The sequence below is a fragment of the Trachinotus anak genome, unplaced genomic scaffold (genome assembly GCF_046630095.1).
Source record: "Trachinotus anak isolate AG129_WGS33_773 ecotype Australia unplaced genomic scaffold, CSIRO_AGI_Tana_v1 ptg000021l, whole genome shotgun sequence".
In the NCBI taxonomy this organism is placed as follows: Eukaryota; Metazoa; Chordata; class Actinopteri; order Carangiformes; family Carangidae; genus Trachinotus; species Trachinotus anak.
In genome coordinates, this window is record NW_027273872.1 from 14,425,421 (window position 1) to 14,441,711 (window position 16,291).

The following is a 16,291-nucleotide window of genomic DNA, read 5'->3' on the forward strand; positions in this document are numbered from 1 at the left end:
TAACACAAAAACTGCTCTTCCACTCAGTAGGCGTTGTGTTTCGTCATCGTGTTTTAGCGTGTGTCACCGACAGTGTCTTCCGGGATGGATGGAGGCGCTGTGGTCACATGGTCGAGCGACTCTTCAAAAGAGGAAGAAGAAGAGCAGCCGTCAGTCTGTGCTTCCGCCTGTGCGAGTGATTTGCTGCATCTGCATCGTGTGAGAGGGGGAAAGGGGAGCACCAAAAAGCAGTGATCATGCCGATGTTTGTGGTGAACACCAACGTGGCCAAAAGTGATGTGCCAGCGTCCCTGCTGTCTGAGGCCACAGAGGAGCTGGCCAAAGCCATGGGCAAACCTGCACAGGTAGGCCAGGGTCGCGCTTGGTCCTGATGAATCTGTCATGTGTGCCTTTTTCTTTGCATCATGGGACATTGTCATAGATTTATTTCTGCTGAGTGCAACGCGACCAGCACCTTAGGCCCGATTTCCATAAAAGTAGATATAGGCCTCTCTACTGAATAAATAAGGCTGGTGACTTGTGCAATTATGCAAACACGGTCTTGGCTGTTATTTGTTGAGAGCTGGGTTGATGATTGATCAGTTCACCAAGCTCACAGGTTAAGTGCAAATATTCTGTAATGCCATACAAACTGATTCCGTTTTTTTTAAAGCTCATCCAAGCATGTTTGAAATTATATGAAAAATACTCTGAATAATAATGTAATAAATAATGGGAAAAAAAAGAAAAAGTGGACTGACATCAGTTTTGTGTATCTGCTCCTTGTATATCAGTACATAGCTGTGCACATCAACCCTGACCAAATGATGATGTTTGGTGGAAAGGGAGACCCCTGTGCACTCTGCTCCCTCCACAGTATTGGCAAGATCAGTGGTGCCCACAACAAGCAATACTCTAAACTCCTGTGTGGACTCCTCAACAAACACCTGGGCATCTCTCCTGACAGGTAGCAAATACACGCATCAAACTGGCACATTCACTGCTCACAGTTTAATGAGTGAACATAGCATCATGACAGAAACACAAAAATTCACACTCCTGTATCTTCCATACACGGTTAATCCCCAGTCTCATTAACCTATTCCTCCTTGTGTCTATTTCAGGATTTATATTAACTTTGTAGACATGGATGCAGCCAACGTGGCCTGGAACAACACCACCTTTGGCTGAGATGGAGGTCAACACACTGAAGTAGAAGATCATTCCGGTATTTTCCTACATGTATGAGCGTAGTTAACAGTGACGGAAGGAAAAATCAGACACCCGCTACTCCAGTGGCCAATAAACTGTATGACCGTCTTAAAAGCACTTAACAGGACCCTTGAGCTTTGCACTGACCCTCTCCCCTTTTAAATGCAATAAAGCAAACCCTGTAGACCATGGACCAGTCTCTCTTCTCCTTGATTCTCTAACCTCCCAGAAACACACTACATTTTACAAGCTCAGTTCTTGTTGTTGGATTCAAGCCTGGAAAACTTCTTCTGACAGCTAGTAGTTGATCTTTTACATTGTGGACAAGTGCAGGTGTAGGTAATAACATTAACAGTGGCTCTCTTCTGTTCAGCTGTCCCAGTAAGTCGCAACAGAATGACAGGGGCTATAGTCCTCACTGCAGGCGGCCCCGGTTCGAATCCCGCTCCAAGTGGCCCTATCCTCCCCTTTCTGTAAGTCGCTTTGGATAAAAGCGTCTGCTAAATGACTAATGTGACATGTCAGAACGTCTTCCATGAGAAAGGTCTATCAAGCCAGACAGATCCATTTTGCACATCATGACTTGCGACTTTTCAGAGCAGCTGAACCTTGTGAGCAACTTTTTCAAATAAGCTAAAAGTGTAAGGTGGAGTTTAGCCTCAGAATTCAAAATGAGCTAATTCTTGTGGATAGTTTTAGTTTTAATTTGGAACCAAAGCGAAAATGACAACCCAGTGGGTGCTGCATATAACCACTCAGCTGAAGGTTCATGGTGATGTCTGAGTGAAAAGAGAGCTGTCAATAATTTACTGTACAGCCTGCTTGAAACCATCTATGTGTCCCGACTGGATGCCTTTCAACCTTTGCTTGACCACAATGAGCCAAGTGTGTGCTGACACTCTGAAGCTATTGTTTACCTGGTATTCACGGAGATAGTGGGACAAGTTCATTGTTATACTGAAATTTACTTTCACTACTGATTTCTCGCTACTTATATACACATTTATTGTAGCTGAAGATGAAGAAAGCAATATTGTGTTGGGAAAGACAGAAATAAGATGTTATATTGCACCTTCTCGGCCTAAATAAAGAATTAATGGTCAGGATATCACCCGTCACGATGTCTACTTTTAGGACTGAAGGGGGAACAAATGCAGTGTCTATCATTGCATGTCAGTTTATCAAATTCTATGATATCGTGCAAAAGCATTGCTGATGTACATTGGAAGATTCACATAGAACTACTTTCTATGTATTCAACACCTGGCCATAGACAGGATGCCCCAAATTATATCACTTTTTTCAAAAAGGCATAATGTCAGACACCAGTGTCCTGCCAATCATTGAAAGGTGTCAATGCTAAAATATTCTTAATTGAAAAAATAAATATATTTTCTATAGAAGACTGGCCAGCAGAATCTCAATCTCTAAGCAGAGGATAAATTGGCAAGTATGTATTCATATTATGTTTACCTTTTAAAAAGTTTGTAGACTCCTTTCACAGTGTGGTAAGGTTGAATGACCAACTTTTTCTAATTGCTCAACAGTAATTGAGAAACCCCTTTATTAATGCCATTCTCACATTTATAACTGCAGACATGATGACTTATTAGCAAGGGCAAAATCCAAAGTACTCCTTATTGGTTTACCAACATTATTACTGAATACAAACACACCCATGCTTTTACCAAAACATTTGATTTCAACAGGGAACAGTGATGCAAAAGTGTCTGAGAAGCGTCAACATTTCACATTTACTGCATTATTCTCTCTACGTTTGTACTATTTTAAGTTTTGCTGATGAACAGCTAGTAAACCTTTATGTATAGTTAATAAACAGTTACACTGTAAAACTGTGCAGTTGTAAATGTTACTAGCAGACCTCTCGTTGCAGAGATGATAATGTCTTTCAGTGGGATCAGTCTCCACATACATTATCTTTGACAGTACTACCTTCCTCAGACTTCCTCTCCACTGCTCTCCACTCTTGTATTTAGCCTCTGGTTAAAAAATATTGGGACCTGACAGAAAGAAGTACAGCTAACCTCTTTGACAGTTACCAAAACACGGGTTCGCTCAAATTCATGTTTTTACCTGTGTGTCATCTTGTTTCGTACCAGATTGGTTGCTATGGTAACCCGTCTGCGTAACAAACAAATAGACAGCGCATGCGCGAATGCCTACCTATTCTACACCCATACCTGTTCAACCATTTCTGTTTTTTTTATTATTATTGAACGATAAAACAAATATATGCTGGGTAAATTGCAGCTTGTAGGACAGTATAAATTATTACGGGTCAGCTAAAGATGACGTTGTAATGACGCGACCTTCCCCTCCTTCCTGGACAGTTTGAGTGAAGATGGCGGATGGTCGGCCCATCGTGTGGTTGTTATACGTTGGTTAAATAACGAGAAATAAACGCAGCTAACTTAATATGTAGGTGGCACATGTGGATGAGCCGGTTTGCTGTTAATGTAACAGGTTTCTGGTTTCCAGACAAAGTTGCGTTAACCGTCGCAGACAAAGTATAGCTGTTCCTCTGCCTAACGGTCAGTAACGTTATTAGTTACCCGCCATGTGTAACATCACCTCAATATTTAGCTTGTAACTTTTGTAGTTTTTGTCATTACAGCGCCTCCTATGATAAAATGCATGTGCGTGTGTGTGTGAATTTTTGTTTTGCTCTTTCGCCCTAAGCTCAATCTATTTAGTTAGTTAAAACATAACTAACCTTAGCTCACGGTAATTACTGTTTATTTATGGTTCAAGAGTGATGAAGAAAAGCACGAACCATGCTTAATCATCTGGGTTTTATTGTTAACCTGTGAGCTGACATTACCGTGTATATGTAATTGTATACACGTTTTAATGTCATATTCAAATGTTGATTCCCAGAGTGACAGTGCTGATATCGAAACTGTCTTAGTGTAAATTACTGTATGTATTGTGACTGATGAATTGCCCACTTTGTGCGTCTGTGGCTTTCTCCTTAAGTTAAAACATTATATGGTCCTCAGTCATATAGTTGAAACAGTACCACCTCTACCCAGGTACTGCATACTTACTGGCCAGGAGGCAGTAATGTGGATTAATGGGAAGAGAGGGCACATCTCACCCAGATGACCTGGGTTCAGAGCTGTGTTTCAGCAAAAATACATTCTGCTAAAGTGACAGTGTTTAAAGAACGTGATGTCAGGTTCTTAACCTGGTCTTAATCTGATCTTTTATCTCTCTGTTTAGGGGATAAGTGATAAGCAAAAGGACCAATACTGCCTCACACAAGACTTTCCGATCAAGGACATCTGTAAGCTGCTTCCAGCCATCTTCAAAGATGACCGACTATCTGGCAAGAGGGTTCAGGGCCCAGCTGACCACAGCCATGGACTCAATCCTGAGGAAAGCGCTGGTTGACATAATGAATATCTTTGAGACCAGTCTCAGTGACTATCAAACGGAGCTGGTGCAAAAAGGAGAAGAGGTCACTCATCTTAAAATAAAGTTACAGACAGCAGAGATCAAGCTGAGAGAACTTGAGCATGGAGGTGACAGAGGAGTAGAGATGAACAAAACCCAGACAAATGAAACTCAAACGGAGTCTGAAGTTGTTTTGAACCACTCTGGACAAACTTCTGATGTCCCTGAGATCGATTTTGAAGGTATAGTGTTAAAATGAGGGTAATAACATAAATAACACAAAATATGCTGCTTTTTTGAGAGCTACCTATATAGAGAGAAACTCTCTTTATTGCCTCACTCGACAGTATGTTTAAGATCATTTTAGTATTCACCGGTGTGATGTCATGTTTTACTGTTTTTCAGTATTGAGTCAGTATGGGTGTGAATAGGGTTTTTTGACACTTAACAAAGACAAAAAGAAATCAAAGTGAAAACAAACATTAAATACAAATAAATACAATACGCAAAATAACTTGTTGCACAATTATTCTCACCATTTACTTGGGCACACCTAAAGCAACACTGGTATGTTGCTAGATGTTTTTAGAAGTTGCACAATAACTTAAATGGAGGTAACTTGTTTCAAATCCAGGTTAGTAGTTTTAGTAGTTTTAGATTAATTCTAATTATATCCTGATGGTTCAAGCACATCTCCATGGCACCACATATTGCTCAAAGTACAGTAACCAGTACCAGTTGCATGTTCATGTGAGGCTAGCAAAGTGTGTGTGTGTGTGTGTGTGTGTATAAATTTCTTAGTACAACACTAATGAAATGAATCACAATATTGTATTACTTACATATGCAGCTTGATCATGTCTATGTCTCTGTGTCTTGATTTGGCAAGTGCCTGATGACTGGTGTGCTCCCCTGGGTTGTGAGACCACAACCAACCAAGACGATCCTGTGTGTCCAAGTATACGACTGCGCCCACTGTTGATCCCACTGTGGCGGATTCCAATCATCAAGCAGGAGGTGTGTAACTGAAGGTGAAAATCTGGACGTGGTGGCATTACAGTTTTGCCTTATAAAAAAGTAGAAAAAAAACTGCTGATGACAACCTGATAATTTATGCAGATTGAGAAGGCAGGCTAAAACTTGTCAGCGCACCCTGATCTGTTGTTGATTGTTGTAGGTAGTTGATGGCACAGTAATAATGCAATGGAATACAAAAGGTTCAGAGTGAAACGTGAGCAGTCTGGAGACAGGATGATTGCTGAGAGGCAGCTGTGAATTTGATCAGTTTTCATGAATTGATCAAATAAAGTCATCATTGATTGGTGCACTGGAAACATTAATGGTACTCTGGAGATGTCACCTCAGAAAAGTTGAAAAGTTAGGCCTATAGTCTGTTGTAAATTTCTTTTCTTCTGACAAACATTTTCACGTAGAATTGGTGTGAGAATGTGCAGAGGCACTGGTTTAAAGGTTTACAGGAAAGGCCGAAGCACTGATTTGCTCTGTACTGGCTGCCTGACACCTTGTCATGACAGGCTTGATATATTTGCGTTTTCTTTAGCTGTAGTGTGTTATGAAGAACTGTTATATCCACTTCCTCACATTTAGGCAAAATGATTGAAGGTCTCAATACATCCAGATAATTCATCTCATTATTGGCTGCTTATACAGACAAAGCCCAGTATGTACCAGCTTTCTTTCTTGCTTTGCAATGTTGTTCATTAGAGATATAACCAATTATGTTTGTGTTTTAGGTGGCTAACCAGGACATTGACTCCCACCAGCAAAGAAAGGGTCTCAGGACATCCAGGAGAGGTGGGTTTTGTTCTTAAGTAATTCTTTAATTCATTATTTTGTGCTGTCAATATTTGGTATTGTCAGAATGAAGATTGTTATTGCTTTATAATGTCCATGTTTACCTTCACTCTTTTTCACTTTTGTTTTCACACATAATTATTTTACGATTTCAAGGCTCCTTTTGTCAGTTTGAATACTATCTTTGCCATCTTGTCAGGTAATATCCAAAGTTGAATGCCGTGTAAGTCGATGTGTGACTTGCCTGTATTGTCTGTACCTGGAGGATTAAACAGGTTTAAATACACTAGGGTTGGGATCTGGGATGAATATGACTTGGCTGACACCTCAATATCTTCCTTGAGAACTTCTTGTTTATTTGGTTTAAATATTGATGACATGTGAGGTTACTGTATTCTGAATGTTAATGCTATTAGTTTCACTTCACTTAAACATACCATCACTATTGTTGTCATCTGTTCAGTATCTGTATCTGGCCTTAGAGTCACCACCATTCATTCACTTAATAACTTCTTGTGGAAGCACAGAGCTTATCTGTGAAGATGTTTACAGCTAATGCTCAGAAGGAATGCAGGATGCACAGGGTTGCCATCATGTAGGCTTGTTTAGAGTTTATCAGCGCTGTCACCGGGTCACTGATTCTGAAGATGTGTTGCAGTTAAATTTATTAAATGATATGTTTCAGTGCTACGAGCATTAGGAATTCTATTTCTTACCATTGTATGAGTGTGATGACAGAAAACCTAGTGATGAATGTTTAAAAACATGGCCTAAATAAAACCAAAAATGTCAGTATGGCTAGATAATGAGAGGGTAAGTTAGAATATATCTTTCTTGATCCTAGTAATCATAACATTATAGGTTTAAATTTGGCTCAGTGTTTGTTTTTTTTTAATGTCACACATCATCTTAGTAAATCATTTTATTTTCATGTCACCCATGCTTTTTCATTGGGTCACAGTTTAATTTTTTATTTATTTTTTGCAATGTATTTCTGTCACAGGTTCTTCATTAAACGAGAGGCACAAGCGCACTCAGGACAAAAGCTTACCAGTGCATAACCAGGGAAGTCGACGTAAACCAGTGAGGAGTGACATGAAAAAATTGCTCCAAGACATCAAACAAGAATATTCTATCCAAACAGGCGGTGTAGGTCTTAGAGGAAGAGGCAAAAATTTCACAGGAAGGGAGCAAGAAAATACAGTGAAGAGCAAAAGAGAGGAAAGAAAAATCCCAGCAGCTGAGTCTAAGCCTAAAGAACGGGAGACAGTGGAAAATAACAGCAAGAAGCGGTATTCCTGCAAGTTTTGTAAAAAGGTGTTCAATACAGTGTTTGGCCGAAGTGTGCACATACGATCACACAAGAAGTGCAGAGGTTGCAAAAAAGAATTCCCCTTTCCAAGTGTTCTCAGGTGTCACAAACCATTTTGCGAAAAACTCAAGAAATTGTTGGCAAAAGAAGCGCTGCGCACTAACCCTCCAAAACCTGAGGCTCATGGTGAAGCAGGCAAGCAAAGGATTAAGAAAGATAGCTCCCCTTCTTCTGGCAACCACAGCGAATCATCGATCCAGAATGATGGAGCCACCAAAAGATATTCCTGTGCACTCTGCAACAAGAAGTTTCGGTTACGCTGCAGGCTCAAGGAGCACATGCGTATTCATACTGGTGAAAAACCGTTTCCTTGCAGCATGTGCCCAAAGAAGTTCCGCATTAATCAGTCACTCAAAGGTCACATAATGAGAAAGCACCAGAACCAAAGGGATTCTAGTGTGTCAAATGGAGACCTTGCATGGACCAAGCCTTTAGAGGACACTGAAGATAATCGAGAGACTTTGATTTCTCCTAGCAAAGACACAAGTCGCACAATCAACCACAACAATGTTAAGGAAGATCGCCGTCCAGACATAAGGCTGAGCTGCAGGTGGCAAACAATGGGGGTGCGAAACTCTAATGGTTTCATCTGCTTATTGTGTCAGAAGTTCGCGAGAACCAAACGGGCATTGACTGAGCATTTTCGCATCCACACAGGAGAGAGGCCCATCAAATGTGAGAGGTGTCCCGCAAAGTTTCGTACTGGTCAACAACTATACATGCACAAAAAAAGGTGCCGTTATCCTGTGACAGCGAACCAGTGTGAGAAGTGTCAGAAGAAATTTGTATCAAAAGTAAGATATAATAAGCATATGTCTAATTGTCTAAAGGACTGGCCGAATGCCTGCAAGGTTTGCGGGAAAGGCTTCATCACTGAAGGACGCCTCAGGAACCACATGCAGCGTTTTCACAACTAAGCCAGTGTACAGTTAACATTACCTTTCTGTGGACATTGAAACACTGGATGTTGTCATTAATGCTCTCACTGAGTGGTGTGGGGATTTGCTATTTTGCTATTTTGAGATGTCATCATAAGTTTGTTATATAATTCACACTGATATTCCCCATCTCTGTCAGTTATGGAAACAATACTGTAAATCCTTTGCCATCACTGGTGTCTGCAAATGGCAAGTCAGCAAGATATTTGATAGAAAATTAAAAATGCGTACTTTATTCTGTATTGTCCAAATAAATGTAGAAGTACGGGATACAATAACCACAGACTGAATGTTATTGATCTTTTGATAGTCCACCACCAAATACTTTTGCTCTACCATCATCATTTGTTACTTATTTTAAAATAATGTGAAAAACAGTTTGTATTGAGGTGGGTGATGGATAAAACTTATCACAGAAAATATGATTTTTATATTGTGATACGGACACATTGTGTCCCATATTCAATTAAGAAACCATTTATGGAAAAAAATAAAGAGATGGGAATGAGTATTTTTGGCTAATTCAGTGAACACCTGACAAAGCAAGGTACTCCATCACATTGATGCAAAGATCATGTAAAACCAATATTGCCTTAAATCACACCTGCTATTTGGCTACATTATTGAAAATCTGTCACCTTGCAGTGTGCAGTGTATCGTCAAATTGCCCAACCCTGTTTTTGTATCTGCTAAGAGCAAATGTTCAGCTGTCTGTGTGCATCAGTCTACTGTTTTTCTTAATCACGGGTCTCACTGTTGGTATCAAGTCTACAAGTATTAGCAGAATTTGACTGCATCGCTCAAACAATCTCTCTGATCACCCCAGACTGTCTGGTGATGTGCTTGGTTGTAGAGTCAGCCTTGAGGGCCCAGCTTTGCAATGTTGACTATATTGCTTTGACCAAATGTTATGTTGTGAAATCTCTCCTGTTGGACAGATCTCTGAAAAATATTGCACTCTTGATGATTCCAAGTTAGCTGGTTATTTCCTCTGATGCTTGAGTTCAGAACAAGTTGGAAGAAAAGTAGATTCAGTTTACTTTTATGACAGCTCTAAATAAAGTGTGTTTTATTTTGTATGCTTTGTATTGGTTTTCATTGATCCAGTAATACTATTAACTAGTAGTAGTAGCAGTACTTGGCTGAGAAAGCCTATTGTTATATTTTTCTCTTATAAAAGGGGTTTATAAATGTGTTATAAGACTGACACAATATCAACATTACCCCAATAAAATTCATATTTCACACCTTGTCTTGCATAAGTTTAGAGTAAATGAGTGATTTTTATTTTAAATTTCAGCAGTGTGCGTTTTACTTTTGGTGCAGGTGTGGTACCACCTCGTTGTTAAAACATTGTGAACATGTATACAAATCTACACATTTATTTAGGATATTTTGTTTTGTTTTGTTTTGTTTATATCTGCATTGCCTGAATCCCTCCGTTGTCCTATCGCGAGATTTGCGACATGATCACATCACGGTCACCAACCTGCTAGCCGGACGACGAGTAAATACAGCTTTGATACTGACTGTTTTCATGGATTTAAATGTTAACCAGTGAAGATATTTAGAAACCGACTGCCAAGAGTCATTGTCGACCCGTGTGTGTTGCTGTTTCCATTATATTCACATGGTTATTTTGAGTACTAGCTTAAACAGGCTAGAACTGGCCGCGCATCGTTGGCTCCCTTGTTTACACGTTAGCTAGAGGTAATGTTTGCTAGCATACATGCACTGACTGCATTACTTGTTTACAACTGGTTTTCTTATAGCTAGCCGAAAGTTTCTTATGTTTATATTTTTTTACTATGCAACCTGGCTTTCTGAATCACACAGCATTGCTTGTCATCACCGTGTGCGGCAATAACGTTAGCTTACAAAATAAAGTCGATTGCATTGACACCACTGATTTATCGATATCGCTTAAAACGCCCGCACAGGTCGACTATCAAGGGATATTCAACCACAAGGAGATTGGATTGTAAAATCAAATTGCTGCGATAGATGGCGATTAGAAATAGCGTAGTCACTTAGCATGGCAGCATCTCATGGCAGCTCATAGATGCCAGGGCAGAGGAGTTTACAGTGTTAGCCACATCGTCCCTCAGCTGCCTCTGGAGGCCAGATACAGAGGAAAACAGTGGTGTGAATCAATCGCTGAGATCAAAACATCAGCACTGAAACAAAGGACAATGGAGTCTGTGAGGAGTGCTTTCCACGCTCAGCTGGCCACCGTCATGGACTCGCTGCTGGCAGCCGCTGTTTGCGAGATCGCCAAGATCTTCGAGAGCAGCCTGTGTGAACAGCAGGCGGAGCTGGTGCAGAAAACTGAGGAAATCTCCATCCTCCGGGGCAAGCTGGAGAAGGTCGAGAGGAGGCAGAAGGCTAAGAGCGGAGGCGGCGAGGAAGGGGAGATGTCGTCGGGAGACAGAGAGGGCAGCTTGAGGCAGCAGACGCTAACAGCATCAGGTATTACAGCTGACTTGGCCTTATTCAAGTCAGGAGTTCACTTCGCCAGCTACACATCATATTCATTGTGGTTATAGGTCAGAAGAGTTTAAAAAAAACGTTTAAAAGTGAACATATTGTGCTCGTAGTCTAGGATAATCTTGTATCATAGGCTGTATCTCAAACCCATCCATCAGTTTTTGTTATTTATTTGTGCCTATCCATTGCTCAACCCGTTTGCATTGAGATAAACCCTTTTGTCTGGGTTTAAGACTGTGTTTGACACTTCCACTATGATTCGAGGATGAGCTCAGAAGAGTCTCCAGTATCAAACCCTCTACCTGCACCCTTGACCCTATTCCAGCTGACCTTTTTTTTTAAAAAGCACTTGTCATAGTTACCACCCCATCTCACATCTACCATTCCCGAGCAGGGTTTTGGTGAAGTAAGTGTTCAAACAGTTAAATAAGGACCTTTCTGGGAAGGGTTTTCTTGGAAATTAGCTGGCTTCTGGTTTTAGAGTCAGCCATTGCACAGAGACAGCTCTTGTGGAAACATATCTGTCCTCATTCTGCTTCAACTCAGCCCCGCCTTCAACACTATTGTCCATGACCTTTTACGTAGCCGTCTCAAGAAATGGGTTGGTCTGTCTTTATTTTTAAAGCACTGAATGGCCTCACTCCCTCTTGTATCACAGACACGATCAGTCTATGATCCTCCTAACCCTAAGATCCACCATAGCTGCATTTTTAACTATTCTCAGGATCCCCACAGAACTTTTGGTGGGGATGCTCCTTTTAGCCACTATGCCTTAAAAACATTCAACACTCCGCCATTAAATATCAAACTTGCTGACTGAGTAGACAGCTGTACATAGCAACATAGCTTATAACAGCTGTCTGTCTTTATTTATCTAAACAAGCTCATGCTATTTAATAGTAACATTGGCTGTGTTCATGATATTTTATAAGTAGCATTTTTTAAGCACATGCACAAAACTTGCTTTTGTAAATGCATTGTTTTAAACCTGTGGGTTTTTTTGTTGCCAACCTGTAAAGCACTTTGAGCTGCATTGTGTGCATGAAAGGTACTATATAAATGAAGTTTATTAAGTCAGAGACCTTACTGATAGACTCACCAGCTACACTTTTCTTGCACAGGAGTGAATGAGGGAAAGGATGTGTCTTCTCACCATGACCCAGTTGAAGGACTCAGTCAGAGCCTCAGTGGGCTGAAAGAGGAGGTCACAGGCCAGGATGGAGCTTCAGTAAAGCATGAGGTCAGACCCTGTCCTGTCTCTTCATGATTTAATAGTTCGATGTACATGACACTGAGGTAGTTAGCCAGTCAGTACAGAGTGGCATTTGGATCACACCTTGCTGTTGGCTTTTCTGCGCCTTACAAACTTGTTTTACTGACTCTTCACAGCGTGCTGGATCACGGCCTACCCTGGGGTCAGTGGCGGTCCAAGCCACAGAGGGAAGCCTTGCTGCTGGGGACCAGAGGCAGATAGATACTCTGTCTGCCACACAAGCCAAGACCAAATGTAAGATGTCACTCAATTCTTTTCCTGCTATTTAGCTTTTTTCTGTACCAGACCAAAATGACCTTGAAATTCTTCTGAGTGTAAAAGGTATTTATTAATTCCCTTTTCCCCTTAATTTGTCTGTAGTGTCTCATTGGGATCAAGGCAGCCGCAGTGCAGACCACAGACCCCTCCAGGATCAAGCATCCATCCCTTTTCTTTCCATCTCTCAGAGTGGACGTTGCTCCCCCAGGCCTGACCCTAACCTAGCTCAACCAGGGGAGTGGTTACCAGGATTGGATGCCACCAGAGGAGGGATGTCCGGTCTGGAGACTCTGCAAGCAGATGGCACCAGCTGCTCTGGTCCAGCTAGCAGCAGCACTGGCACAGACGCACCCTGCTTCAGACCTGGCTTTGGCTCTGATGAGACCAGCAACGAAGACGATGATAGTTCTTTCCCTTTCCTGGACCAGGAGCCTGAGAACCAGAACTCCAGTCAGAACTCAGTGCAGGGCCAGGGCGTCGGGCAGAGGGGAGCTCGACAGGATCAACCCCAAGCTCCCTCTGGTGAATCACCGTGGAGACCCAGAGAAGACAGGGGTGGCAGAGGCCCCATCAATCATACACGGCGGGTCACAACATTTGGCAACAGAGACCCTCTCCGACCACAGTCCAATTCACAGTCGCTCATGCTACGGCACACAAACACCCTGAGCCACCCTCCAGCTCCTGGTGGAGGGAGCGGACGACCGTACACCTGCCCATACTGTGCCAAGTGCTTCACCTACCCCTCCCACCAGCGTAGACACCTGTTGCGCCACACAGGAGTCAGACTGCATCCCTGTCAGTTCTGTGACAAGAGCTTCCTCACTCCCTCTGAGCTTACTGTGCACACTCGCACTCACACAGGGGAGCGGCCTTTTGGCTGCGCTCAGTGTGGTAAACGTTTTGCCCGCAGTGGGAACTTGAGAGCCCACCAACGGGATGTTCACATGGGGAAGAGGCCCTTTGCTTGCACAGAATGTGGAAAGAGATTTGCCCATAGGGGTAACCTGAGGGTGCACAATCACAGAGTCCACCAAGGAGATCCCTACTACATGGAAGATCAGCAGGAGCCTGACATAGGTCCTAATCCCATTTAAAAAGATTAAAAGAAAAAAAACTGATGGTTCTGCACTTTAATTTTGTTCGCGAAATAAACCCTAGGAACTTGTTTCAGGGTCATCATAAACCTTATTACAGAACACTTAAAACAATTTGAAAGTATTTAATATTTTTTTTGTTTGTCTTTTTCACATCTGATGTGCAGTAACCATAAAATTTACCCCTTAACAAATGTTATTTTATTTTTGTTAATGAAGTGCCAGATTCCATGATGATTCAGTGTCACAGTTATGGCTCACGCTAAAAGGGAGAGATTTGTATTTCACTGTATTCTAAATGACTGGATGTAATGATCGACAAATAAGAAATATTGGCTGACATTTTCTCCAGGATGACCCTATCTTCCAGTGGTGTCCTTCCCTGTAAGCGGAAAGTCACTGAACAAATCTGAGTACCATTTCATTACTTGAGGTGAAAGAACTACAAAATGATGTTTTTCATAAAGCCAATAAAGAAAGTCTTGATATTAGATTTAGACATGTGGCATGCTGAGGTAGGATAGCACGTCTCTTCCTTCAAAGTTGTGCTTATCTACTGCCCATCTCCTCAAACTTTTATTTACACTGTGCTTTAAAATAGAAACATTATTGCAACAAGTACATGGCTGTGTTGTTCAAGAAGAACTGTGCTTTTATTTTCCATCCTGTTTTTGCAAAGTAAAATTAAATTAATATACTCCTGATCAAACTATTTGTTCTCCTCAGCCTGGAACATTAATGCGTTGTAGAGTATAAAACAATAATTTTGCACCATTGTTTGACAGACACCAGGGGGCAATGTGAGCACAAAGATTTGTAGAAACGGCTTTGGAAAGCACAGCAAATAGATTAATGATTGAAGTGTTTGTCTTAGCATGTTTTACAACGTGCCCTATATTTTCACATTCTTTTCTCTTATGTGTGCACTTGTGTCATCATACCATCTCTCTAATGAACTTAGTGTGTAAGCACGGGCTTATAAGGCACAATCAAAATGTAAGTATATGGGCCCTTGAGTTAACGTGTTTACCTGCACAAAGCCTAATTTCTCTCCTGCAGCTTGGCGTGTATGCAAGTGTATGTAAAAGCATGGGCAGTTTCATCAATAACTGGTTCACTGTCATAAAACAATACTCACACGACCTTGCATCTGATCCTCATCTTCACACCAACCCTGAAACATTCCCTCTTTATGTGATTTCAATGATGGGGGATAAAATCCAGTCTTCTCATAGAAGGAAAAAAAAAGTTTAGCTGAAGCCAGTAGCTTCTGCAGTCTGTCAGTTATTTTCAGGAAATGGGAAAATAATAATGAAAATAATTAAACACTGCAAGATTTAGCCGTAACTCTTATTATTACTTTTCATTGGTTAAATATTTGTAGAACCCACAGACGTAAAGGGTGACAAAAATATGAAAAAATATGGAGATACAAGGTTTCAACTCAACAGTGATGACACTGGCTTCAGCTGAACTTTGGAGATACAAAGTTTACCATGAACAAAGATTGTGGATTTGGTCCCTGATCGCCTACATACATATTGACCTACATAAAAATGCCTCGAGTGTATAGGGTGTGTGGAGGTTGATGACGTATTCGTCCCTGCCTCTCACTCACTCTCATTTCACACACACTCTCAACTGCTGAGCCAGCTCTGGTCAAGATGTGTGTTTGTATTCCCCAGGCTGCTGAATCCTTGCTTTGCTCACTGAAAGATTACATTCAGTGACGGCCCTCAGTGACCTCCCCTCCCTCAGAGGTCACCTGTGTTTGTCTCTCCCTCTGGGTTTTACGCTCACAGTTGTAAAAACTAAACCTTTTAAAAGCGCACAACCAATGACGGAGAGAAAGCTCAATATTAATAGAGAGGAGTATATGTTTCATTTACAGAGTTCTATATTTATGGATTTGAGTCAAATCGGGGCAATGTGTGTGCTTGTGTGTGTGACTGAACTACTGTTAATGTGAGAGGATTGAATCCCCACTGAGTAAAGCTGCTGGCTCTACAGACCTTTTAGGTGAATGGACTGTGTAAATGCTGTATTTATGTGCAGAGAAAAGCGTGGGGTCAGACAGAAACCCAGATCTATATGCAGATTTGGGTCCCAAAAAAGGGCACGTCTCTGTGTCGTTTTCATAAGCAAGGGTCACACATAGGCTTTGCAGTGTTTTGTGTTTGTTTATTTGGTTGTGTGTAATCTCCTTTCTGCTCTAAGCAGCTTTGCTGGAGGGGGGGGGGGGGGGGGGGGGGTCAACAAATGAACAGTTGACCAGTCTGGAAGGACTACACACTACTGGTGATTTGAATTTATGTGAGGTAAGATGTAAGCAGATATTTCATCAGTCCCCCCTGTCAAAACAATATTCTCTTGTTTTACCCATGTTTTCCCTCCGGTGCTGGGTAAAACCAGATCCAAGTCTAATGGCTCCACAGTCCATTCC

General features: G+C 41.5%; 3 protein-coding genes across 3 annotated transcripts; all 3 read left to right on the top strand.

Moving 5' to 3' along the window:
• Positions 1-126: 126 nt before the first annotated feature.
• On the top strand, positions 127-1,382 carry mif (macrophage migration inhibitory factor). The gene is made up of 3 exons (XM_071506801.1): positions 127-344; positions 774-946; positions 1,104-1,382. Exons 1-3 carry the CDS (start codon positions 237-239, stop codon positions 1,168-1,170), a joined length of 348 nt encoding a protein of 115 aa, XP_071362902.1. The 5' UTR covers positions 127-236; the 3' UTR covers positions 1,171-1,382.
• A 1,961-nt stretch (positions 1,383-3,343) lies between these two features.
• LOC139637859 (zinc finger protein 345-like) lies at positions 3,344-9,812 on the top strand. The gene is made up of 5 exons (XM_071506785.1): positions 3,344-3,743; positions 4,435-4,850; positions 5,498-5,625; positions 6,363-6,423; positions 7,427-9,812. Exons 2-5 carry the CDS (start codon positions 4,526-4,528, stop codon positions 8,710-8,712), a joined length of 1,800 nt encoding a protein of 599 aa, XP_071362886.1. The 5' UTR covers positions 3,344-3,743; positions 4,435-4,525; the 3' UTR covers positions 8,713-9,812.
• A 389-nt stretch (positions 9,813-10,201) lies between these two features.
• Positions 10,202-15,418, top strand: LOC139637861 (uncharacterized). The gene is made up of 4 exons (XM_071506788.1): positions 10,202-11,202; positions 12,342-12,460; positions 12,610-12,727; positions 12,854-15,418. The coding sequence occupies exons 1-4, from the start codon at positions 10,782-10,784 to the stop codon at positions 13,846-13,848; spliced, it is 1,653 nt and encodes a 550-aa protein (XP_071362889.1). The 5' UTR covers positions 10,202-10,781; the 3' UTR covers positions 13,849-15,418.
• Positions 15,419-16,291: the final 873 nt, after the last annotated feature.